The sequence below is a fragment of the Canis lupus genome, chromosome 33 (genome assembly GCF_011100685.1).
Source record: "Canis lupus familiaris isolate Mischka breed German Shepherd chromosome 33, alternate assembly UU_Cfam_GSD_1.0, whole genome shotgun sequence".
In the NCBI taxonomy this organism is placed as follows: domain Eukaryota; kingdom Metazoa; phylum Chordata; class Mammalia; order Carnivora; family Canidae; genus Canis; species Canis lupus.
Genome location: NC_049254.1, coordinates 18,380,776 through 18,408,327, shown reverse-complemented (window position 1 = coordinate 18,408,327; position 27,552 = coordinate 18,380,776). Strand labels below are relative to the sequence as shown.

The 27,552-nt window shown below is 39.4% G+C and overlaps 1 protein-coding gene across 1 annotated transcript in view; it reads left to right on the top strand.

Annotated features, from left to right (window-relative positions):
* The first annotated feature begins 2,852 nt into the window (after window positions 1–2,852).
* Window positions 2,853–27,552, top strand: part of CFAP44 (cilia and flagella associated protein 44) — a 126,378-nt gene continuing 101,678 nt past the window's right edge. The window contains 6 exon segments of the mRNA XM_038582825.1: window positions 2,853–2,938; window positions 9,532–9,636; window positions 14,973–15,131; window positions 15,690–15,849; window positions 19,524–19,686; window positions 23,692–23,794. Coding sequence (XP_038438753.1) covers window positions 9,537–9,636; window positions 14,973–15,131; window positions 15,690–15,849; window positions 19,524–19,686; window positions 23,692–23,794 — 685 coding nt within the window. The 5' untranslated portion in view covers window positions 2,853–2,938; window positions 9,532–9,536.

Genomic DNA, 27,552 nt, shown 5'->3' with positions numbered 1-27,552 from the left:
CATGAGTTTACGATACCTTTATGAGGAAGATACTATTCTCCTTTTGCAGGTGAAGAAACTGAGGTACAAGGAGGTAAGTATCCTCTCTAAGTCACACAACTTGGACATGGGGGCCCTGGGATGGGACATAGGAAGTCTTTTTACAAAGGCTGCACTATGCTGCTATCTTATAGTGAGCATGGTATGGAAGCACCATAATTATAACAGCAATCTCTATTGAGCCATAGCTGTGGTGGGCACTGTGCTGAGCTGAAGTATCCCCAATATCTCATTAAGGTCTCAAGTAAAACAGACATGTTTGAATGCCACCCACTTCCCTTTTCTAGATGAGGACATTGAGCTCTGGTGGTGAAATAATTTGCTTAATGTCAGAGTATATGAAGCAAAGCCAGGACTCAAAGCTCTCTTTTTTAGAGAGCATGTGAGTGGGGGAGGCATAGGTGGGGGCTAGAGGGGGAGAGAAGGAGAGAGAATTTTTTTTTTAAAGATTTTATTTATTCATGAGAGACACCCAGAGTAAAAGAGAGAGAGACGTAGAGACACAGAGGAAGAAGCAGGTTCCATACAGGGAGTACAACATGGGATTTGATCCCGGGTCTCTAGGATCATGCCCTGGGCTGAAGGCAGGCGCTCAACCGCTGAGCCACCCAGGGATCTCAGGAGAGAGAATCGTAAGCAGGCTCCATGGGGCTTGAGATCATGACCCGAGCCGAAAGCAAGAGTCCGATGCTTAACAGGCTGAGCCACCCTCTTTTTAAAAAATAATTGTTGAACTCTTCCTAACTTAGAAAAAAATAGTTGGTTTAGTACAGTGACTATGGCTGCAAGCACATAATGGCATAATAATCCAAAGCTTGGATTCCAATGCCATTTTTGCCATTTGGGCTGTGTCCCTGGATAAATTAATTATTTTTCACATTTGAGAGTCAGACATGTTATGTAAAAATGTTAAGAACAAGACCTAACTCACAAAAAGCATTCAGTAATGATGACTGCCAGTTTTTTTGGTGTGTGAATAAATACACTATTTCCTCTGTGTTTTTTGAGATATTACGTAGTGAATTTTTTGTGGTTTTCTCAGATTAACACTTGGACCTAATGCTTTAAATTTAGAGGTACTTCACCTGAAGATGTTTGGAAGTGAAAAAAAAAATGTTGAGAACATTGAAAATATAATATGCTGTTTAAAAATAAGTTTATCGTATGTTTCCTGACTCTTCAGACACCCTGGGTATATCATTTAATAACAGTGAAGGTAGTGTTTTAGGTATTAACTGCATCTAAATTTAAGGAGAATAATTCATTGGCTTTTGGCAGATGAAACTACTATCACAAGACCCATTTCTATCATCTCCAAAGGTTCTTCCTGTCTCTAAAGTATATCCCTCCCTTTGCCCTAGCCCTGGGCAACCAGTGATGCGCTTTTTGTCATCATAGATTTGTTTACATTTTATCTAAAAGGAATCGGACCTGGGACTGTTTTGTGTCTGGCTCTTTGACTCACCATAACTGAGATTCATGTTGTATGTATCCATTTCTTCTTTTTACTTCTGAGTAGTATTCCATAGAACGGATATTTATCCATTCACCTGTCAGTGGCCATTGAGTTTCCAGTTTTTGGCTATTGTGAATATAGCTGCTATGAATATTATGTCCCCCTTTGTATGGACGTAAGTTTTTGTTTCTTTTGGCATGGAATGTCTTGGTATATGCTAAACTTTTAAAGAACCTTCCAAATGATCTTCCAAAGTCGTGCTATTTTACATTTCTACCAGCATTATGTGAGTTCCAATGGCTGCACATCTTCCATATTGGGTGCTGGCAGTTTTTAAAATTTTTTGCATTCTGGTGGGTGCAGTGTATGTGTACTCTGGTGTGCCTCTCCCAGAGCACTACTGTGTTTACCTGGCCACTCCACACCTTTGATATAGTGAAGCAAGTATTCAAAGTCCTTTGCCCATTTGAAAAATTAAGTTGTCAGGATTTTCTTTTTTTTTCAAGATTCCATTTATCATGAGAGACACAGATAGAGGCAGAGACACAGGCAGAGGGAGAAGCAGGCTCCATGCAGGGAGCCAGATGTGGGACTCCATCCCAGGACCCCAGGATCACACCCTGAGAGGAAGACAGACACTCAAGCCCTGAGCCACCCAGGCGTCCCCACCTTCTTTTTTCTTAATTCTAAGAACCTTTTTATGTATTCTCCATGCAAAGTTCCTTGGTCACTTATTGCAATATTGTAGCCGGTTTTTCTTAAAGTTTTTATTTAAATTCCAGTTCGTTACCATACAGGGTAATAGTAGTTTCACGTGGACAATATGGTGGTTTTAACGCAGTGTGTGGTAGCCAGTGACCTCAGGTACTTAAGCTTCCAGTACCGAGGGCGGCTGCAGCACAGCGCAGCCCAGGGCCAGCTGCAGGGCCACGAGTCCGTGCAGGAAGGCCTATACCTGCTCGCCGGGCCTCGGGAGTCCAAGGCTCCCACGACATAAAATCATTTCCTCGTAGAAGCCAACAGGGGCAACAGCGGAAAATAACGAAAGAAAAAAGGCTTCATGGTGTATCTTTGCGGATGATCCTGTGCGATCACGGCCCCTTTAGGCTAATTTTCAACTTACCGGGCAGGTAGCTAAGTATCCAAAGGTCCTTTCGTTTACCAATATAGAATACTTGGGATAATTATAATATAAGCTTGACACAGACGCAAAGCGGGGTCACAAGCTGATGGAGTGTTGGGCTCCTCCGTCCGGCCGCAGCCCGGGCCCCGCCTGGAGACCCAGGGCTCCCTGGAGCCCCCCCACCGCCCCCCCCCCGGCGGCGCATGCGCCCCGCGGCCCAGCAGGCTCCGCCCCCGGGAGGCGGGGCGGCGTTGCCTGGCGACCGCGGGACGCGGGGACGCGGAGCCGGGGCCGCTACTGACGGCGACGCGCGGCGGCGGGTGAGTGGAGCCTCGCGGCCGCCGGGTCCAACGGGTCCAACGGGTCCGCGGGCCAGTCCGGGAGCGGCCGGCCCCGCCTGACTTCTCTTAGGCCGGGCAGCGTCGGCCGGCACGGAGCTAGAGCCTGTGGACACAGTGGGCGGGTTCCTGGCTGCAGCGAGCTCCGCATCGGCCGGGGCTGGGGGGGGGGGGGGGGGTGGACCCCAGGAGAGCCCGTTAGGCGGGGCTCAGCCCGAAGCAGGGAGCCTGCTGGGGAAGTGGCTAGGTTGCCGGGGCCAAGCAAACCAGCTCGCCCCACACTTGTGGGGTTGGCCCCTCTGCACCTTCAGCTTCCTGATCCCTAAAAGGAAAGCTGACAATGCTTACTTCGTGGGGTTCTTGTTACAATTGAATAGGGTATTGCAGGCAAAGTAGGGAGCAAATTCGTGGCACTGCAGTAGGTGCCCGGTAAATACTTGCGGCATCCAAGTAGGTAAAGTTGCACACAGGTGCTCAGTGTGTCCAGCCCATCGTGAGTTGTCCCAGGTGGCCACTAAGACTTTTGAGAAGCAGAAGGGGCTAAGGAGGGAGTAGGAAGGGGGACGTGACAGGAGATGAGCTCAGACCCGAAGATGAGGGATCTTTGTGCCACATCAAGGACACTGAGTCCTTTATTTTATTTTATTAAGATTTTTATTTATTTTTGAGAGAGAGGGAAAAAAAGAGAATGAGCAGGGGGAGGGGCAGAGGGAGAAGCAGACTCCCCGCTGGAGCCAGATGGGGGCTCCCTCCCAGGCCTCTGGATCAGAACCTGAGCTGAAGGCCTGTGCTTAACCCACTGAGCCACCCAGGCGCCCTGGAAGCTGAGTTCTTATTCCTGTGGCAATGACGAACCATTAAAGGTTTAAAAGAGGAAGAGTAGCACGCTGAAAGCTGTGTTTTGGAATTACAAGAGGCAGGGTAGAGATGGACTAGAAAAGGCAGAGACAAGGTATGAGATGAGGTTGTGGTAATGGTACAGGTGAGACAACGTAGCCACACGAGGGTGTGACCGTGGGAGTAGAGGGGAGAGGATGAATTCGAAAGTCTCAGTAACTGTTCGCTTGGGCAACGGGACACAGAAACCAATTGCATGGGTGAGAGGCCGAGATTCAGGGTAATTGCTTTTTCGTCTGTAAGTCGCACCTAACTCCTAGAGTTGTTTTGAGAAATACATGAAACAGTGTGTGCAGACTCCTTAGAACTGTTTGATACATGGTAAACATTCAAAATACACAGACTATTATCAGTCTTTGCACAGTGGTGTTTCACATTGTTAAGTGAAAACCGAGCATCTGTTTGCAAGGACCTTCGCTGAGTCTTAACACGGCCAGCTCTGGCACACTGCAGAGATGGAGTGTCCGAGTTTGTGAGGCTGAGGACTGACCCTGGAATCTGGGGAATGAATCTAAGTAATATTGCTTTAGGGACCACTCTGTCTGGCAACAACACATGCCTTTGCACCACTGTGTACTATGATTTTCTTTTTCTTTATGCTTCCTCAGGGTTGACTCAAAACTTGAAAGCCTATTCAGTGAGTTGGCTAACAGAATTAGCCATAGGCTGGATCAATTAACCTGACTCTAATAAAAGTACGTTTAAGGTAGTTCGGGACGCCTGGGGTGGCTCAGTGGTTGAGTGTCTGCCTTCAGCTCAGGGTATGATCCTGGGGTCCTGGGATCGAGTGCCACATTGGGCTTCCTACAGGGAGCCTGCTTCTCCCTCTGCCTATATCTCTTCCCTCTCTCTTTGTGTCTCTCATGAATAAATAAAACCTTTTCTTTTCTTTTTTTTTTTTAAAGGTAGTTCTGCAAATAGACTCCTAAACCTAGCTAGTTCAGTTGTATGAGATGGGAATGGTTGAGAACTAAGTATGGTGTAGTTATTCTGGTTGGTTACAACCAGAATTATGATCAGTCAGTCAGTATATAATGAGCCTACCCCCCTCCACCCCCAGAAGATAATGTAATATTAGGCTGCCTTAAAGGAATACAGTGTTCCCAAAGGGTAGAGTAACAGTTCATCTCTTTTGGAAAATGTCTGGATCCTTCAAAGAAAATACAAAATCGGGAGAGATATTTGGGAACGAACTTCTTTGAGCTCTCAGGATACAGAAAAGAGTTGAAACCTGGTTAGTGAGGAATAATTGAAAGCATTGGGATGCTGTAGCTAGGAAAGAGAGGATCTAGGGAGAAAAGTAAAGCAGCTACAATTATTTGAATGGTTATAAGTACACAAGAAAACGTTGTAAATGTCCCAAGAAGAATAAGGGCAAAATGGGCCCAAGTTGCAGGGAGGCAGATTTCACTGTGTATAAAATGAACTAAAAACTACAGCTGAGCATTAACAGAATGTGCTTTCTCGCTTACCTGAAATGTTTAAACCGAAGCCAACTGATCGTCTTTTGAAGTGTTCCATTCATTTACTCAGGAATGAATACATTAATCCCTTCAACCAGTTTACATACTGAGTGCCTATGTGCCAGGCACTGTTCTTAAAGCTCTACTGTATTAACTCAGTGAGATCTCTGAGCAACCTTTGAAGTAGGTACTGAACTTTGCAGAGGAGACTACCAAGGCTCAGAGAAGTTGAACACCTGTGTAACACCTCACAGGAGTATAGTAAGGGGAACCAGGCTGTAAGCACAGTCAGTCAGACGCTAGCCAGTTCTCAGCCTGACCGACACACCAGACTGCTCTTCTAATGGTGCTGAGCTCGATGTTGATGTGCGGCTCTCACTGGGTGAGAGGTTGGACCTCTTTCAACTCTCTGAAGATTCCATGGTCACATTTATTGAGCCCTGGCTGTATTGGAGAGAATTTGTAGTAATTATGCTAAAAACAACTACCATTTTTGAGTACCTACTATGTGCTTTATACAAACCCCTGGTCCTTAACCCCAATTTCTTATCTTTGGCTGCACAAAAGAATTACATAGAGAGTGTGAGTCTGAGAATGGTATGCTATGAAAGTTTTCCAAAGGGCAGCTGGTGTTGAGAACTATGGGTATGAAAGATCACATTTGAATACTTTTGACTATGCCAGACAACCTTATTTATCATCATTTTACATATAAAAGGACTAAGGATTCAGGGGTGCTAGAGACTTGGCTCTTGGCCACACTAACCTTGATCCTGGCCAAACTAGGATATGAACCCAAGCCATTCTGCAAAGCCTTAGCAGGTTACAACTTTCCAATCCTTTTATTCTAAACAATCTTAAACCTAACCAACCAACCAAATAAAAACCACCTTACTCCATCTCATCATTTATACTGCTAATCCCCAGAAGATCAGGAGCTCCTCCCACCTTACCTTACCTCAATTACATTTCACAGGTTCTTCAGCCACTCTTTCTGAACCAGGAAAGCCGAGAAAAGATCTCAGTATTTTTTATCCAGTGTTGCTAGTTCGGAACACTCGGAAAATTCCTTGGGTTCTAGTATTTTCTCTCATACTGCACACAACCTGATAGTAACTGTGTTTGTGATATTAAAATTTATTGCATGGAAACATTAGCCACTTGAGGAATATATTGTTTATAATAGCATGGGATAAAGGAGTATACTTTTGTCTTGACACGAATTTACCTTTGGTTGTGGTTTAAACCCTTTGTTTACAGAATGATGTCACCATAATTGTTACCATAATTATTTACTGTAATTATTTCTTATTCATTTTATAATACACTTGTAAGTAAATTTATTAGGTCTTACAAGCTCTTTATTAGAATATATATGCTATTAATGTTGAGTTACAATATGTTAAAAATAAATGTATTTGGAAAAGAGAAGACTAGAAGATAGAAAATAATCTCATGAAGCTTTTATTGGTAGGAAGCAGAAAAGAAAAACTATAAGATTGAAATCATTGAAAGGTAACTGACCTACCATTGCTGGCTTTGAAGGGGACCATGAGCCTTGTGGCCTCTGGAAACTTAGAACAACTCCTGACCTATGGCCAACAAGAAGATAGGGACTTTAGTCCTACAACCACATGGAACTGAATTCTGCTAATAATCTAAATAAGCCTAGAAATAGATTTTTCCCCAGAGCCTTCAGAAATAAAAGTAGCTCTGCCAACACCTTGTTTTGACCTTGTGAAACTCAGAACCAGTTGAGTGTGCCTGGATTTCTGATCCACAAAAGTGTGAGATAAGAAATGGGTGTTAGTCTTTAGTCAAGACTTTCAGATCATCCTTGTTCTGGTCAGCTTCAGATGTGGATCGGTGGTTTATAAAAGTTTATTCTGAGACTATATTAAAAGAGAATTGTCAATTTATTTTTCCTGGATTGTAAAGCATTTAAGGTCAAGGGCTCTCTATTGCTCATTTTTGCATCCTCTGCAATGCCTAGCATAATGCCATTTGATATAAGTGTGCTCAGTAGTTTTAAGAATCGAATTGGTAAATTTACATTATGAAGAACCTTGAAAGGGAGGGAGAAAATGGCATTTGGATATGTTTGTAGCTATCTGAAGAAGTTTACCCACAGTATGTGATAATTTGCAACCACGCTGCAATAACTGAAATTACCCTGTGATATCGATTTTTAAAAAATTATTTCATTATTATAATTATTTCATTATTTTAAAATCAGTGACTTGTATAAATGTACAAAGCAGGTCTGCATATCCAAACTGGAAGGAAAAGGAAACATACTGGATGATAGAATTTGGATTTTAAAAGATCTTGCTACAAAAAAAAAAAAAAAAAAAGATCTTTCTACTTAAAATTTTTCTGTCATTTGATTCCTACACGCCTCTCAACCCCAGTGGGTGTATATTTACAATCAAGTGAAGAAGGAAGGAAGGAAGGAAGGAAGGAAGGAAGGAAGGAAGGAAGGAAGGAAGGAAGGAAGGAAGGAAGGAAGGGAGGGAACAGGAGAACAACTAAGGAAAAAAAAACCAGACAAACTTTTTAAAAGGTAAATCATCATCCCTGTAACCCAGAAAAATGGCTTCCAGGGTGCTAAACAGTTTAATAACATAAGTGCCATTTTAGTGCCATCTTTCTTGATAATAATAGCTTTTAAGAAAAACATTCGGACCCTGCACTATTGTCCCCCAAATCAAGACAGGGCATCATTATGACGTCACTGCAAGAGAACAGATGGAATGACCCCCAAGGTCCAGATGAAAGGACCTCTCCACTGATCACGTAGTGTGTATCCTATCTGGTTTTGGCATCCTAGCCTTTCTTTAGAGACCAGGAAGGGATAACAATACATTAGTTCAATTAATTCTCATAGCAGCCTTGTAAGTTGTTTTTATTTCACTCCCATTTACAACTGAGGAGTTCATGTAGAGGTTATGTGGCCAAATTGTGATTCAAACCTAAATCAAAACACAAATCTGAGTGAAATAGAACTGTGGTTTTGTTCTGCCTGCCAGCCTTGCCATAGAAGGATGTTGAGGATATATTGTGGTGTGAAGAAGCAAACACTTACAAGGAGGACATAGCAGGTGCTTTCAAAGATGAAGAGCTGCAATAGAGAGAGGACAGGGAAGACCTGCTGTGTCACTTCCCTCCTTAAAACCTTCCAGTGACTTTCAATTGCCATAGAAATTAAGTTGTAAACTCCTTAGCAAAAGCTTAGAGACAGTTCTATAATCTGCTGCTGGCCTCCTCTTAGCCGCCCATTTCACTCTCCTACTCTCACAACAGACTGCCTTCAGCCCTTCACAGACACAGCTCACTCTCTCAACTTCCCTCTGCCTAACACACACTGTCCATTCTAGGCCTGGCCGACTTCTACTCATCACCCTTGTCTCAAATACCTCTTCCTGAGCTTGAGGACATGGGTTAAGCATCTTATTAGACATGCCCACAGGACCCTATTCTTTCCTTTTTGTAGCATTTATGATATTTTAATTGCTCATTTAATATTTTTCTTTTTAAAAAGATTTTATTTATTTATTCATGAGAGACACAGAGAGGCAGAGGCATAGGCAGAGGGAGAAGCAGGCTCCCTGCATGGAGCCTGATGTGGGACTCGATCCCAGGACCCCAGGATCAGGAGCTGAGCCAAAGGCAGATGCTCAATCACTGAGCCACCTGGGTGCCCCTAATATCTATCTTTCTAAGCAACAAGCTCCACAAAAGTTAGAAATCACATCTCTAGTTCAGTACCATAATTTAGTGCCTACTGTAAGACTTGATACATAGCAGGTGCCCTGAACAAATATTTAAAAATCGAAATTAATTAGTAACACCAGGGGAATTAAATGATGGGAAGAGGAAATGGAGGGAATGAACCAAAGTAAGGATGGCAGGGGGTTAACTTTAATGATGGAATACTTAGAGAAAAGATGGACTGGAATGGCATTTCACTGCAGGCTTCTGGGAAATCAGATGGCACTGCAGTAACTTGGCCTAGAAAAAGGGACTGACTATATTCTGCTGTTGTGCGAGGTCTCTTGGCTGGTGGCTATACCTCCTGCTGGTGAAGTCATCTCGGTTACTCTGCAAACATACAGTTATCAATACACATGCTGTTTGGTGCTTGTGGAATTTGTTAGGAGAAAAATATCTGTAAATGATTTTTATCTCACAGCTGTCTCAATTTTGTGCTTGCAGAGGAAATGAAAGAACCAGGTGATCAGGATTCTTATGGGGAGAGATTAGATAGATCAAAGAGTCCTGGGAAGCGGTCTCTGAGCTCCTTGAAGTCTGCATCAAGATGTAAGTAAAGATAATACACACTTAGGTTTTTATTATTAAATTTAGGTACAATTACTTTTAAAGAGTACTTAAATTTATATAACAGAAATGGTTTACTTTTAGTTTATTACTAAATTCTAAGTTCTTTGAGAGCAGAGACTGGCACACAGAAGTTACTGTCAACTCTATGTTGATAATGACCTCTCTGAACATCTGGTGTTGCTCTCTCCTGTGAGGTCTACAAAGTCTTTAATGGACTTTTCTAATACAGTGTAGTAGAAAGAGATGGACTCTAGGTATGAGGCTTGGGTCTACTGCTTAGAGATGCTTCATCTGGGATAGATTATTTCACCTCTTTGAGCCTCAATTTTCTCACTCAGTAAGCTGATAATTGTGAGTTGTTTGAGGATTAAATTGGATAACATATGGAGGAATATCATATACTGCAAACAGAACAGAAATACCCAGAAACTAAAACCAAAGACATTACAAAAAGGAGATAACTACAGGCCAATATCCCTGATGAACATAGATGCAAAAATCCTCAACAACATGTTAGCAAACCACAGTCAAAAAACATTGAAGAAATCATTCACCATGATCAAGTGGGATTCGTTCTCAGGATACAAGGGTGGTTCAATATTTGCAAATCAATTAATGTGATACGCCACATTAACAAAATGAAGGGTAAGTATCGTATACCTTAATAGGTGCAGAAGAAGCATTTGCTATCCAAAATCCAACATCCATTTATAATAAAAACTCTCAACAAAGTGGGTTTGGAGAGAACATACCTTGATATAATAAAGGTCATATATGAAAAACCTATGTCTAACATCATATTCAATGGTGAAAAATAGCTTTTCCTCTTAGATCAGGAACAGGATGCGATGTCCACTCTTGCTGCTTTTATTCAACATAGTACTGGAAGTCCTAGCCACAGCAATCAGATAAGAAAAAGAAATAAAAGACATTCATATTGGTAAAGAAAGCGAACTGTCACTATTTGCAGATGACATAATACTATACAGAGAAAACCCTAAAGATTTCACAAAAAAATATTAAAAATAAAAAATGAATTCAGTAAAGTTTCAGGGTACAAAATTAATACCCAGAAATCGTTGCATGCTATACACTAATAACAAAGTAGCAGAAAGAAAAATCAAGAAAACAATCCCATTTATAGTCACACCAACAGGAATAAAATACCTAGGAATGAACTTAACTAAGAATGTGAAAGACCTGTACTCTGAAAACTATCAAACACTGATGAAAGAAATTGAAGAAAATACAAACAAATGGAAAGGTATTCCATGCTCATGGATTAGAAGAATTAATATTGTTAAAATGTTCATATTACCCAGAGCAATTTACAGATTCAATGCAGTTGCTATCAAAATACCAAAAGCATTTTTCACAAAAATAGAACAAAAAATACTAAAATTCATATGGAACCAGAAAAGACCTCGAATTATGAAACCAATCTTGAAAAAGAACAAAGCTGGAGGTATCACAAGTCCAGACTTCAAGATATACTACAAAACTGTAGTAATCAAAACAGTATGGTACTGGCACCAAAATAGACACATAGATCAATGGAACAGAATAGAGACCAGAATAAGCACATGTTTACATGGTCAATTATTCTATGACAAGGAAGCAAGAATAGACAATGGGGAGAACACAGTCTTTTCAACAGATGGTGCTAGGAAAACTGGATGGCTACATGCAAAAGAATGAAACTGTACCATTTTCTTACACCATACACAAAACTCAAAATGGATTAAAGACTTAAATGCAAGACCTAAACCATAAACTCCTAGAAGAAAACATAGGTAGTAATTTCTTTGGCATTGGCCATAGCAACATTTTTCTAGATATATCTCCTAAGGCAAGGGAAACAAAAGCAAAACTATTGGGACCATTTCAAAATAGAAAGCTTTTGCACAGCAAAGGACACTGATAACAAACATGAGAGGCAATCCACTGAATGGGAGAAGATAGTTGCTAATGATGTATCCAATAAGGGATTAATATCTGAAATATATAAAGAACTTATACAACTCAACACCAAAAAAATCCCAAGCATCCTGACTTAAAAATGAGCAGAGGACCTGAATACATATTTTTGCAAAGAAGACATGCAGATGGCCAATGGACACATGAAAAGATGCTCAACATTAGTTATCATGAGGGAAATGCAAATTAAAACCACAATGAGATATCTCCTTGTACCTGTCAAAATGGCTAGACTCAAAAAGGCAAGAAACAGAAGTGTTGGTAAAAAAGAACCCTTGTGGTCTGTTGATGGGAATGTAAATTGGTGCAGCCACTGTGGAAAACACTATGGAGGTTTCCTAAAAATTTAAAAGTGGAAATACCATATGATCCAATAAATCCACTACTGGGTATTTACCCAAAGAAAATAAAAACACTAATTTCAAAAGATCTATGCACCCTCATGTTTATTGCAGCATTATTTATAATAGCCGAGATATGGAAGTGACTCAGACATTCACTAATAAAGGAAAAAGATAGGGAACATGCGGTTTTCTATCTATGTATCTATCTATCTATAAATATATATATTATATATATTTATATAAATTATATATATATAAAATGGAACGATACTCAGCCATAGAAAGAGGAGAATTTGCCATTTGCAACAATATGGATGGGCCTAGAGGGTATTTTGCTAAGTAAAATAAATTAGAGGAAAACAAATAACATATAATTTCATTTATATGTGAAATCTAAAAAGAAAGCAAATGAGGGCAGCCCGGGTGGCTCAGCGGTTTAGCACCGCCTTCAGCCCAGGGGGTGATCCTGGAGACCTGGGATGGAGTCCCACGTTGGGCTCCTTGCATGGAGCCTGCTTCTCCCTCTGCCTGTGTCTCTGCCTCTGTGTGTGTGTGTGTGTCTCTCATGAATAAATAAATAAAATCTTAAAAAAAAAAGAAAGCAAATGAATAAACAAATTAAAAGCAGAATCCGCTAATCATGTGATTACCATAGCTTCAAGGTATAATTTTCCTGTCTTATTTAAATTTTATGAATTTGAATGTTTCTAACCCTAACTTTTGCCAGTAAAGTCCATTCTGAAACAAAGAAACTACATACATAAAAAGCAGAATCAGACTTTTAAATACTGAGAACAAACTGATGGTTGGCAGAGGCGAAGGGCATGGGAGGATGGGCAAAATGGGTGAAGGAGAGTGGGATACAGGCTTCTAATTAGGAATGAATAAGTCACAGGAATAAAAGATACAACATAGGGAATATATTGTCATAGGATTTTAGGGTGACAGATGGTAACTAAACTAGTAGTGAGCATAGAATGATGTATAGAGAAGTTGAATCACTATGTCGTACACCTGAAATTAATGTAACATTGTGTTACATTATACTCAACTATACTCAAAAAAAAAAAAAAAGCAGAAGACAATGTGAAGAATTGTGTAAAAGGATTTTTTAAAGATGGCTTGCTCTTTCTGATGGGGCATTATGGTGTTAGATGTCTGTTGGAGTCTGGAATTTTCTACTTCTAATCCTAAATATAGTTTCAGAAATATAATTTTGATTATTCACCTAGAGGAGACCTGGGCAAATCAATTCATTCACAAAATTTACATTAAACTATTTCAATGAATCTGAGACCTATCTGTAATTTCTCCACATCATGTTTTATTTGAGATATTTATCTCCTCTTGCTTGGACTCTTACAACAAAGATTTCTACTCAAGCCTTCCTGTTCAAGTCTCTCTCCATACTACCACTAGAATTATCTCTCCAAAAAGGATTATTATATCACTGTCTTCAGAAATGTTAGTTTGTTCTCTCTTGATGTTCTATTTCCACTTTTCTCCATTTTCTATTTTCTGACACAGGATTACCTACTTTTTGGTCTCCAGTCCTTTGCAGCATTTTTCTGAATGGATGGATTTAATAATAATGGCCCTTTGTAGCACTACCTCAGGGTCTCCCTTTCTTATACTAGACTCTTGTAGGGGCAGGACTGTTAACTGTGGTCTGGCCCTGTGCTCAGCTCATAAATTCACACATTGTGATTCTTAGGATCCCAAAAGGTAACATGAAGCAATTTGCTGGTATCCTTTATCTTGCTGCTGTGAGAAGAGGTCTCTTTTCTGATTTGGCCACATACCTGGTAGCTTCCCCATTGTCTCTCTCTCTCTCTCTCTCTCTCTCTCTCTCTCTCTCTCTGTTTTTGTTTTTGCCTGGAGACCTTGTCCTTTTCTCAGGCTTGCTAAGATATGAGCAATATGGAATATGGAATTCTCATGCAGAGTCCATCAGTTTCCTGGTTTTCCACTGAGCAGAAAGATTAAAGTTGACTCTCCCCATATTCAACAAGGGGTTTCTGTGTAGTCCTATCAAGAAATCCAGGCCAAATGTATCAGCCAAACTATCCAGAATTTCTCACAAGGATGAAGGATTCTTAACTACCAAGACATTGACTTCTGATTCTTATGAAAGGACTAAATTATTGCTGGTCTCATGTAATAAACTGAGAAAGATTTTGGTCTCTTTTATTTTCAGAAATGTTTTGTGTACACTTGGTATTATTTCTTCCTTAAATGTTTGGTAAAATTCGCCAGTGAAGTATGTTGGCCTGAAATTTTCTTAATGGGAAAATTTTTAATGAATTCAATTTCTTTAATAAACAGAAAGTTGTTTATTTCTTCTTTTGTAAGTTTTGTAACTTTGTTTCATAGAATTTGTACATTTCTTTTAAATTGTAAAATTTGTTGGCATAACTCTAGGATGTATTTTCATTCCTGATGTTGGAGATTTATATTGTCTCTCTCTTTCTTCTTGGTTGGTCTATCTAGGAGTTTCTCCATTTGGTCAATCATATCAAAGAATAAGAATTTGGTTTTGCTAATTTTCTCTATGTTTGTTTACCTGATTTTTAATTGATCCTTGCTTTCATTTTTATTATTTCTGTTATTTATTTTTATTTTCCTTTTTGCTTTTTCTAGATTCATGAGGTAGAGCTTTAGGTCATTGAGTTTTGACTTTTTCTTTTCTTATAACTACACAAAAATTATGAATTTCCCTCTAAGCATTGTCTTAGTTGCATCCCACAAATTTTGACATATTATATTTTAATTAACATTTAGTTTGAGATATTTTAAAATTTCTTTGTTGATTTCTCCTTGACCCATACATTATTTTTAAATGTTCTTTGATTTCCAAATATTTGTAGGTTTTCCAGATATCATAGTTTATTTTTAATTTATTACTGTTGTGATCAGAAAATGCTAGCTCTTTTGGAAATAAGGAAATGTTTAATTCAAAATGTAGAAATTACTAAAACAAATTACTCTTAATAGCTGCTGTGAGAGAGGGTAACAAAGCTTTAGAAGATGCCACAGATGAAACACTTACTGAAGGGGGAGGAGAATCATATTTAGAGGATGATGATTATTCTATGGAACATTTGGAAGGAAGTTCAAGTTCATTTCAAGATGACTATGTGGAAACCATTAGAGGTAAGCATTATTATTTTTCTATCAATAATAGTAACTGTTTTATTTTTTTATTTTTTATTTTTTAATAGTAACTGTTTTAAAGTCAAGTTGCCCAAATTGAACAGTTATAAATCTATAGAAATAAAAATTTGCAGGCTGTGTCAGGGTGATAAAAGGAAAAGTATGGAACATATTTTAATAGGGTGATTTAGCAGCTCTGGAGCTATACTTTAGGTTTCTGAGGATCACATACAAAACCCTCATATTTGGTTTTCTGGGGAGTAGGATGGTCTAAGGAATGCTCTATCCCAGATTAGTGAATTATAATTCTCCCTTGGAACTAACTAGTAGTTCCTCTTTGAGACTGCAGAAACCATGACCAGAGATCTGCATTTACCCTGATGCAAATAGACAGGTTGGCTCTTCCTCTCATGCTCATTAGTGGGTGGCCTCCTACTAGGCCACTGGTAGTACTTACTGCTAGAGTACTGCAGGCTAGGTACATGCCTCTTGCCTTTGATAAATACAATTTAGGATTCACTAGATGACCTTCTTAGTTAAAATATTTTAATTTTTTAGAATCTCAGTATTTGGAAGCCCCTGCTTCAGCCTCAGAAGGGGCAGAGGAGGAAGTTAAGAAGAAAATCTCGGAGAACTTCTTCTACGATTATATGGAGCTTGTTTTGATGCCTTTTGTGACTCCGGATTCGAACATACCACTGGATCTCCTCACACTTGTGTATCCACTCCAGTTACATGTATATGATTTTTGGATTTCAGTTTCTTAGGTCAGGGGTCGGCAAACCAGCCCATGGACCAAATCTGGCCTCTAGTCTGATTTCATGAATAAAGTTTTATTGGAACACAGCAATTCTTATTCATTTACATTTTGTCTGTGGCTGCTATCACACTACAAGGGCAGAATTAAGTAGTTATAACAGAGGTCACCTGGCCCACAACGCCTAGACTATTTACCATCTGACCCTTTATAGAAAAAGTTTGCCGATCCCTGTCTTAGGCAATTCCAAGAAGTTTGGCCTTTACAGAAGTTGAAATCTTAATTTATACTAAGCTTTTGTTGATGCCAAATAACCATAATGAGAAATGATGCTTTTCAGGCTGTCTTTTGTGAGACATGATGTGAAGGAAACCAGAAGGCCTCTTATCATGGTTTACCACCTCTATAAGCCTGACATCCCTTTCTCAATGGCTACCTAGTTATAATCATTGGTTTCTTAAACCACAGATGCCATTGTCAGGCAGTAGTACTTACACATTATTTATCAGATGAATATCAGAAGACAATCCTCAGGAAGTAGGGCACAAAATAACACATTTTAATTGGTCTGGAGAATAAGAGTCTGTGAAAAAATTTAAAGGTGGGAATAAATCAACAAAAGGGTTTAGGATCACAGTACAATGTTGGTTTGTGATGGGGATAGTTGGGAGAAGATTTCCATTAATGCCCTTGGCTGGCAATTTAATATGTTTGGTTTCAGATGGGTGGTGGTTAGGACTACATGGCCTCAACCACTGCCGGGCCTCTTATACAAGGTGTGCTTAAAGAGGAGGGCAGTGTACTTCCTGACTCAGTTTTGGTTTTTATATAAAAATAGAACATGTTATTATAGTTTTCCGTTTCAATCCCAGGTATAACTAAAACTAATTCAACCTGAATCTTTTAACTTGAAGCTTTTTCTCTTAAGGATTTTTTTGCATATGTGGTCTTTGGATAAGTTGCTGATAAAAGTTAGACTATTGCCTTTCTTCTATCCTGTTGTTTCAAATGAGGTACCTTATCAGAGTCACTTGGAAGATTTTCCTAAAATACACATTCTCTGATACCGTTCCTGGACCTACTGCATTATATCCATACGGAGAAGGACTTGGGCACTTGTAGTGTGAAAAAGCTTCCCAGATACTTTTGATTGTGTTGCCCTCTTTCAGCCCCCAGCACTGGGGACTTGCTGCTCCGGGATACAGGGGTTTCTGTACCAGAGAGATATGCCTAGATTCCAAATAATAAGAATCAGAGTGACCTTGACTTTTGACTTGATATATGAATTGCTTCTGTTCGTACTGGATGAGTAGCTGTATAAACTATAGACCCTTCGTGAACACTTTCAAAATCAGGGAAGTCACAAAGTCGCTTGTCCCATTTTTGGATAGCTTACATTATTAGGTCTTCCAGGCCTTGAATCAAAAGCTGCCTCTCAGTAACATCTCTCATTAGACAGGTCTTGCTCTCCAGGGATGGAATAGATAAAATCTCTATTTCTTTATGAGAAGCTCCAAGGAGAAGTCAGCTGTCATGTATCCCCTGCATACTCTTTTATACTTCAGTAATTATACTGAGTCTACTTCAATTTTAGAGTTTGTGTCTTGTAAATCAATCAAGAAATATGTCATTTATTAAATATCACCTAAATCATAGCATAATTTCTATAAGATGTATTTAAGCGCAATCTTAAAGTGAGAGTCCTAGATGCCCACAAACACATGGTGAAGGCCCTGAGTCTCTGATAGGAAATTCAGAAGATTCAAGTCAGAAGAGAGAATAGGATAAGACAGAAAGGAGTTGAAGGTACACCAGAACAGAATTTAACATCTTCCAAGGTCTGGTCAATGGCTGCCACTGTCTTCTGGAGTTAAAAGAGAAGCATCAGACTCTAGCTATACATTAATTAACTAATTCGTCCAACAGACATTTATTGAATGCCTAGGTAAGGCTCAAGGCACTGTATTCAACATTCTAGGAAATAGAGATGAGCTGGGAGAAGAAGCAGGCTGTGATTTGAAGGGGAAGAGTTTGGGAAGTTACCATCTCAACCCATTTTGCATTGGAGAGCAGCAGCAAGTGAAAGAGAGTTGCTCCCACCCCTAATTCCAAAATTAGAGATGATAATATCAGATAAATGATCACATATCTGATTCCCAACTGCCACCCAAGTTAGTGAAAAGATGGTAGCCTACTTCTACTCTCCCAGCCATAGACCTGGCTTTTAGCCCTCCAAAGTGTTACACTGACACCTGGGAAAAAGAGAAAGGAGAGAAGGAAGGAAAGGTGAGAATAGCAGTTTGGGGAAAGGGAAAAGGAGCATAGGTGAAGCCTCCTACCCCATACCAGGATTTGTGAGGGTAAGGACACTGTGACTCCCACTGTTTATTTGCCAGGAGATCTCTGATAGTTTCCATGAGGCCCGAATAGCTTCTGCAAAATCTTTGGATCACATATCCATTTGTACTTCTACATAACGTTCAATTTTAAGTATTTATGTCTTTATTAAATTGATGAAATTCCTTTTTCTTGAGCAGATCAAAAGCCCTGAAATGTGCCCTCTCTTTTTCAATTTAACTCTTAGGCAATGAGGTAGGTATAGTCATGTCTAGTTTGTTGTAATTTGTATATACTTCACAATTAAATTGCATTAATTAATTTTTTCTTTTTTACAATTGTAGATATTCTTTTTAAAAACTCTGCATAGTTTCTTTCTCTAAAAATATGCACTTAAAAGTAAAGGTAATCCTCTAAAATCAGAATTTATATTTTAGATCAGGGCTCAAAAAATAAAGATTTCTCTAATGGTCCTTTAACTTTTGTGTTCAACAGTGAATTCTTAGAAAATACAAATCTATCTATGTAAGATATGCGGTAATATTTCTTTTGCAAACTATTTTTTATAGATTAGTCTTATTTAATTATTACATTTATATCATATTAATTTAAACTTGAATGTACTAATAATGTACATTTAAAGGATGTTTTATGAAAACAGATTATTTTAACCTGTATTTTTAATTAGTGCAGATTTACTGTATAGCATAAATGTGCATGTACACACACACTCATCTACACACCTACACACACACACACACATACTACAAGCTCAGAAAGGAAATGTTAGCATATTTGTTATACATACTTCTACACTATATATTATTTTGTCCATTTTCTTGATCTGTTCACATGAATTAAATTTCAAGTACATTTATGTGGATTTATTATGTTAGTCCCATTGTCACTGGGTGTGTCAGAATTGCATAACATTCTTTCAGAATTTTAAACATCTTACCTTTCGACATCAAGGAAGAGGCCTATATAATACTTCTACTTTTATAAAATTAACCTGCTTTGAGGATTTCTTTAGGAAAATTAAGATATCGACTAAATATGAGTATGAGAATTTTCGCCTAACTTAAAAACAAAGTTGCATTAGTAATAACTAAAAACTCTGAGTTTCAAAGTAAAACTCAACTACTTCAACACTGAGCCTTTATCAATGGGCACAGATTTTTAAAAATATATGTATTTCATTACTTTTCCTGTATCTTGGATGCTTACTTTATTTATTTATTTATTTTTTTGGGATGCTTACTTTATTTCACTTCTTTTCCTTAACAATCTTCGCTCAGTCATTCCTTTGGTTATGACTGCAAAAAGCGGGCCAATCTACAACTTCTGGACAGCAATACTGTGATGTACATAGCTGGGAACCAGCTGATCCTTCTGAATTTGAAAACCAAGGAACAGATCTACCTGCGAAGTAGCAGTGGTAGAGGAATTGGTGTCATTGGGGTATGCTGTTAATGTCTTAGGAAAAAAAAAAATCCACTATCTTTTTTGTATTTGTTTCTTCTGTGGACCAGCCAGGCTGTCAGGTGCTAATATCATGCACAGTATTCCTGCAGGATTACATGTGATGCATGTCCTTATTCTACGGAATTTTCAATTCAACAGTTACAACCACTCCATTCATCGACATTACCTCTGTGCAGTGTAACAATATTATGCTAATGATGCTATCATCTCATATTGCAGATAAGGACACTGGAGCTCATAGAGGCTAAGTGGCTTCCCACAGTCATGCAGGGTTTTCATGTTGAATGCTATGTTGCCATTCTGCAAAAATATTCAGATAAATAATATAAATGGTATTTCAAATAATAAATAGAGATAAATGCCAGATAAGATGTAGTTATAGAACCAAACGTTAGGAGATCAAGCATAGATTGTACATTCAATAATTTTGAGCAGTCGACAAAAGGACTTGAATGTGAGGTGGGGGTTGTCTCTTCTTCCTTCTTTCTCAGGTGCCTGTCTCCAGTCATCATCTTTCTTGTATCATTTGCCTCTACGTCCTTAGACTTTTCATCTTAGCATAAAAGTACACCAAATCAACTTGTTCTCATCTTGAAAGGCCCCTCTCTAATCATACATTCTGTGTACCCACTGACTCTTCCCTGAAAGCCAAGCTTCTGCTGTCTTTTCCCTGCCACCTTACTGAAACTGCCCTTACTAAAGTGACCAATGGCTCTCTGAGTAGCCAAATCTGAAGAATACCTTTCTAACTGTAGCTTACTCGACCTCTCTATAGCAGCTGGCCCCGCAACTGAGTTTTTATAACCTTGACTGTTTTTTTTTTTTTTTTTTTTTTTACTCTGTAGCTCTTAAAAGTTGATGTCCATAGGTCTGCTCTCACCAAAAACAACCTGAGAAACAACTCTTTGTGTCTTTAGAGTCATGAGAGGGGTGCCTGTTTAGATGAGGCTGTATGAGACAGGGAAAGGCGCACAAATATGCAGGATTTGGGGCTCATACAAGCAGCACTTCCAGAGCAGATGCACAAAGGGTTTTTTAGAAGGCTCATGATCTAAATAGAAATCTTCCCTGCTCTTGCCTGCCTGCCAGGTGTGAGCAGGCCAGACAGAACTGGAAGGTGCAGGGCCCACATCACCACACCCTGCAGAGGTGGAGGGCTTCCAGCAGAAAGCCTTGATGCAGCTCCAACAGAGACTGGGCCAAGCTGGCACAGAGTAGTGGGAGATACTTTAGATTAGATTAGATGGGACCAGGTAGGGTATTTAGATTAGAAATGGAAGTGAGGGGAGAGGTTTTGAAGATTCTTGCTCTCATAAGCAGAACAGGGACATGAATGGGAATGGAGAAGATAAGGAAAATCTGAGATCCACAAATAGATCAACTATGGAAACAGGATATAGTGAAATGGAAGAGTGAAGATGGTCTCATGATTATTTCTTTCTTGTTCAGCTATCTATACATAGCATGTGTTCATGATAAAGTCCCTATACTCAACAGGAATTAATTAATTAATTTTAACATTTTATTTATTTGAGAGAGAGAGCAGGAGTGGGGCAGAGGTGAGGGCGAGAGTACGGGTGGGAACAGGGACAATCAGACTCCTCGCTGAGCATGGAGTCTGATGTAGGCTCGATCCTAGGCCCCCAGGCCCCTGAGATCATGACCTGAGCCGAAGTCAGAAGCTCAACCAAACTGAGCCACTCAGGCGACCCAAACAGGAATTTATTATATTACATTGTGTATCCAACAGTACTCAGAACATGCAGGGATTTAAATGAAGAAGGGCTCATGACCTCTATGAATTCCAAGAGCTGAAAATCCATCTAAAGAGACAAGACTCATTTTAAAAAGTGAAAAACCAAAATCATAGATACATACATGGTATGGTGGCACTGGTCATGTGCAAATATCCAAAGGCCCAAAGTGAGGGTCATGGGTTCTATGGAGGGAAGTCAGTGAGGGGCCACCCTGAGGCATCGTGAGCCCTGAGATCCACATTACCTGCAGAGTACTGAGAAACAGGTAACTATCACATCTTTTTCTCTCACTTTATGGCCAATGGTAGTTTTGAAATTTCTATTTTGTTATACAATAATTTGGTCTGAGGTCGGTAAGTAGAGGTGTACTGTGGTCAAGAATGCTAATCCTAATCCTCACCCTCCTGGACTCTGGGCAGTTGTATGTCCATGGTTTTTTTCTCCATGTGTGCTAGAGCTGTCAGCACCTGGATAGTGGCTAGGGCCTTTCCTTAACTGTCCTTATCACTTCATTTTTTTCCTGAAACTGTTATCTGTTTGTAGGTGAGAAGTGCTCTTGCAAGGCAATCAGAAGCCTGTGAGAAATGTGTCTTAGGGGTAAATCAACTATCTTTCAGAAAAGATCGGGTGAATCTGTATGTTGAGTATAAAGTCAATGCTTCTTTGGTTCCAGGTCTCCACTAAAAATAAAACACCAACCTCAACTGCACAGAGCTTCTGACCTGAAAGGGCCGAAACTTTTTCACTCATTGTAGACAAGACCTAGGGGGTAAAAGATTTGCCTGAATTCCCATCCAGATTTCCGTGACCACATGTCCTTCCCAATATTCTTCTGTAAATGAGCCTCTGGAAAGATGTAGTCGTAACCTGTTTCCCCCTAAGTCCTATGTAGCTCCTATTTTTAAATTCCACTTTCTCCTTGGCTCCAACACCTGGCTTGAATCCTACTTCTCATATTTGCCAGCTGTATGACTTCAAGTTATTTCACCTCTCTGTGCCTATTTCCTCATCGATATGGTGGGAATGATAATGGAATCCGAACTCACAAGGCTGATGTAAGATTTAAGGGAATTAATTCATATAAAACTTACACAGTGTCAGGGAGCACATAATAAGCAGGCAATAAGTGTTATTCTCTCATCGAATGTCCATTCTATAAACCCAAGCTTCTTTCAAGTTAAAGTGATGGGTGTCTACTTGAATGGAAGAGGGCTCAGCAGAAAGATGGCTTATTATGGGTCTTATGGCCCCATGTGCGGGAAGAAGAAAAAAAGCTACAATGGTATCTCGGGTACCAAAACCACAGTGCAGTCTGTATCCCCTGAGGAAACTCCTCTTCCACAGGTAGCAAATCAGGAGTAGCAAAATGGTAACTGAAAATAGAAGTTTATAAAGCACAATTTGTGTCTTAGTTTATTTTTATGACAGCCTCTTTTTATTTTTAGGCTCTCCATTTACTCTTCCTGCACATTGGCTTATCAATGAACAAAAATAGCAGGAAGAAACATAGAATTCTACAACAGTTATAAACCGCTATCACTTGAAATACTGACACAAATAGTTTACCCAGGACATTTTTACTATATTTTCCTCTGCATCTGGCTTGGAAATATTGTAGCTTTGTCACTTCTAGTAAGTTTATATCCACTGGTGGTAAATTTGTCCAAGGTGAAATTTTTTTTTTTAAACTGAGATGTAACCTATTCTGCAAACATGAATTTTTTTCTGTACAACAATTTAGACTGGTTCATATGTGGAGGGTAAACAATTCATCTAACTTTGTTGTCAAAGAGTGTTCCCTGGGGCTGGCAGCATCGGCATCACCTGGAACTTGTTAGAGATATAAGTGCAAATTTGGGGGGCCCAGTCCTGATGTACTGTCAGAATCTCTGCTAGTAGGGTTTGCCTTCTGTGGCTTAATAAGCACCCCCCCCCACCATGGTTCTGATGGATGCTAACAATTGAGAACCACTAGTCTAGCTCTTCTGATGGCAATTAAAAACTGTAGAGGTAGAGATAACAACAGCAAAACTTAAAATGAGTATTCCCCTAGATTTCTACGTAAATCACATCCAACACCAAGTTCTTCTCAGATGCCTAATTTTTAGTTTCCTATTAGAGTGGATCCTAATCGATTATAAAATCACAGATTATAAATTCTGCATTCTTAGCACCGTTTATGAGAAAACCCTCCTTTTACTACTTGAGATTTTACTTCTTGTAGGTTCATCCTGATAAAACTTACTTCACTGTAGCTGAAAAAGGAGTTTTCCCAAAGATTATCATCTATGAATATCCTTCTTTGAGGCCCTACAGGATCCTCCAAGGTGAGCCCAGTACATACAACCTCTAAAACATTCCATGTTCAAGGTTAGCAACATTGAGGGTCTCCCAAAGACACAGAACTAGGAGGAGGTAGACAAGAGATTTATTTAAGGGAATTGGCTTATGCACTTGTGGGTGGCGGCTGGCAGGTCTGAGGTTTGTAGGGCTGGCCAGCAGGCTGGACATTCTTGGGCTGGGGTTGATGCTACATGTTCAGATAGAATTTCATCTTCCTCAGGGAAACCTCAGTTTTGCTTTTAAGGACTTTCAACTGATTGAATGAAGCCCACCCAGATTAAAATAACCACACCTAAAATTAATCACTGCAGTTCTTTTACAATTTTGTTTTCCATATAATTAATTTTAGGAGTTAGTTTTTTAAGCAGACTTTTTTTTTTTAAGATTTTATTTATTTATTGGAGAGAGCAAGAGAAGGAGTGGAGGGAGAGAGAGAATCAGACTCCCTGCTGAGCAGGGGAGCCCAATGTTTGGCTTGATCCCGGGACTCTGGAATCATGACCTAAGCCGAAGGCAGACACTTAAATTACTGAGCCACCCAGGTGCCCTAAACAGATTACTTTTCAGAGCAGTTTTAGATTTACATTAAAATTGAAAAGAATATTCAGAGATTTCCCATAGTCCTCTTCTCACCACATGTGCATAATGTTCTCCAATATCAACATCACTACGAGGTCCATTTTTCACTGAGGACCAGTCTCAGTACATCACAGTCCTTCAAAGTGCACATGTCCCCTGGGGTTTACCCTTGATGTTGTATTCTAGAGGTTTAGATAAATGTACAAGGATGTATACCCATCATTATAATCTCATACAGTGTATTTTCACTGCCCTAAAAAATCCTCTGTGCTCAGCCTATTCATGACTGCCCCCACACTGGCAGCCATCGAGCTTTTTATTGTCCCCACAGTTTTGCCTTTTCCAGAATGTCTTATAGTTGGAATCATAGAGTGTGTAGCCTTCGCAGGTTGGCTTCTTTCACTTAGGAATATGCATTTAGGGACGCCTAGGTAGCTCAGTGGTTGGGTGTCTGCCTTCCACTCAGGGCTCATGATGTTGGGATGGAGTACCGCACCGGGCTACCTGAGGGGAGCCTGCTTCTCCCTCTGTCTGTGTCTCTGCTTTGCTCTCTGTGTCTCTCATGAATAAATAAATGGAATCTTAAAAAAAAAAAAAAAAAGATATGCCTCTAAAGTTCCTCCCTGTCTTTGCATGGCTTGGTAGCCCATTTTCAACTATTCTGTTGTCTGGATGTACCACAGTTTAAGGTATTCATCTGCATATTGAAGGGCGTCTTAGTTGTTTCCAAATTTTGACAATTATTAATAAAGCTGCAGTAACCAACTGAATACAGGTTTTTGTGTGAACGTAAATTTTCAACTACTTTGGGTATATACCACAGAACATAATTACTGGAGCCTATGGTAAGGGTATGTTTAGTTTTGTTAGAAGCTGCCAAACTGTCTTCCAAAGTGGCTGCACCATTTTGCATTCCTACCAGCAGCGAGTGAGAGTTCCCATTACTCCCCATCCTCACCAGCATTCGGTGTTGTTAGTGACTTGGATTTTGGCCATTCTGAACAGGTGGGTAGTGGTATCTCAGTTTTTAAATTTGTGTTTCCCTGATGACATAGGATGTGGTGCAGCTTTTTATATGTTTATATATTATCTGCGTATTTTTGATGGGGGTGTCTGTTAAGGTCTTTGGCCCATTTTGTGATTGAGTTGTTCATATTTATTGTTGAGTGTTAAGAGTTCTTTGTATATTTTGGGTAACAGTCCTTTATTGCATATGCCTTTTGCAAATATTTTCTCCCACTTTGTAGCCTTGTTTTGTCATTTTCTTGACCTTGCCCTTCCTAGAGGAGTTTTTTATTTTAATGAAGTTTGGCTTATCAATGATTTCTTTCGTGGATCCTGCCTTCAGTGTGGAATCGAAAAAAGTCATCACCACACCTGAGGTTACCTAGGTTTTCTTCTATGTGCTGGGAGTTTTACGTTTTTGCATTTTATGTTGAGGCCTATGATCCATTTTGGATTTTTGTGAAAGGTATAAGGTCTATGTCTACATTAATTTGTTTGTTGTTTGCATATTTGTTGCCTATGGTTGTCCAGTTGTCCCAGCACCATTTACTGAAGAGACTGTCTTTGCTCTGTTATATTGCCTTTATTCTTTTGTCAAAGATCAGTTGACCATAATCCTGTAGGCCTATTTTTGGGATTTCTATTCTGTTCCATTTATTTATTTATCTTTTCTTTCCCCAGTGTTACACTGTCTTTATAGGAAGTTTTGAAGTCAGATATTATCAGTCCAACTTTGTTCTTTTCACTTAATATTATGTTGACTACCCTGGGTCTTTTGCCTGTCTATATGAACCTTAGAATCAGCTGTTGATACCCACCAAATAATAATCTAATTGTTCTTGCACATTTTTAGATTCAATTTGCTAATATTTTGTTGAGGATTCTTGCATCTGTGTTCACGAAAGCTACTGTTCTGTAGTTTTCTCTTCAACAAACTGTTATTTGTAATATCAATTAAGAATAAGAAAAATAAAAGTGTTCTTCATCCCTTTATGTAGATCTGAGTATTTGACCTTTCTGTTTGGAGAACTTTTTTTTAATATAAATTTATTTTTTATTGGTGTTCAATTTGCCAACATATAGAATAACACCCAGTGCTCATCCCATCAAGTGCCCCCCTCAGTGCCCGTCACCCAGTCACCCCCACCCCCCACCCACCTCCCCTTCCACTTTTTTTTTTTTAACATTTCCAGCAAAGCAGGTCTCCTGGCAACAAATTGCTTCAATGTATGAGAAAGTCTGTAACTCACTTTTGAAGGATAATTTCACAAGGTGCAGAATCCTAGGTAGGTGGGGTTTCTTCTCCCCGCTTCCTTTTCTTTAGATATCTCAGTCCATTCTTCTTGCTTATATGGTTTCTGATGAGAAGTTGGATATAATTCTTCATTCTTCTCTAAATAAGGTGTTTCCCCTCGCCCCCGGCTTTTTGCAGGAGTTCTTCCTTTATCTTCATTTTTCTGTAGTTTTCTGGGCACTATTCTAGTTGGTGTTCTCTGAGCTTCCTGGATCTGTGGTTTGCTGCCTGATATTAATTTGAGGGAAATTCTCAGTCGTTACTGTTTTAAATATTTCTTCTGTTCCTTTCTCCTTCTCCTTTTGATATTCCCATTACACATACATTACACTTTTTTATAAATTTATTTTTTATTGGTGTTCAATTTGCCAACATATAGAATAACACCCAGTGCTCATCCCGTCAAGTGCCCCCCTCAGTGCCCGTCACCATTCACCCCCACCCCCCTTCCACCACCCCTAGTTCGTTTCCCAGAGTTAGGAGTCTTTCATGTTCTGTCTCCCTTTCTGATACTTCCAACTCATTATTTCTCCTTTCCCCTTTATTCCCTTTCACTATTTTTTTATATTCCTCAAATGAATAAGACCATATAATGTTTGTCCTTCTCTGATTGACTTATTTCACACATTACACCTTTTTGTAGTTGTTCCATAGTTCTTAGATATTTTGTTCTGTTTTTATCAGTCTTTGTTCTCTTTGCTCTTCAGTTTTCAGAAGATTCTATTGATGTATTCTGTAGTTCAGAGATTATTTCCTCAGATGTGGTCAGTTTACTAATGAGCCCACCAAAGACATTTTTCATTTCTTTTATAATGTTTTCTTACCTCTAGGATTTCCTTTTGGTTCTTTCTTAGGATTTCCATT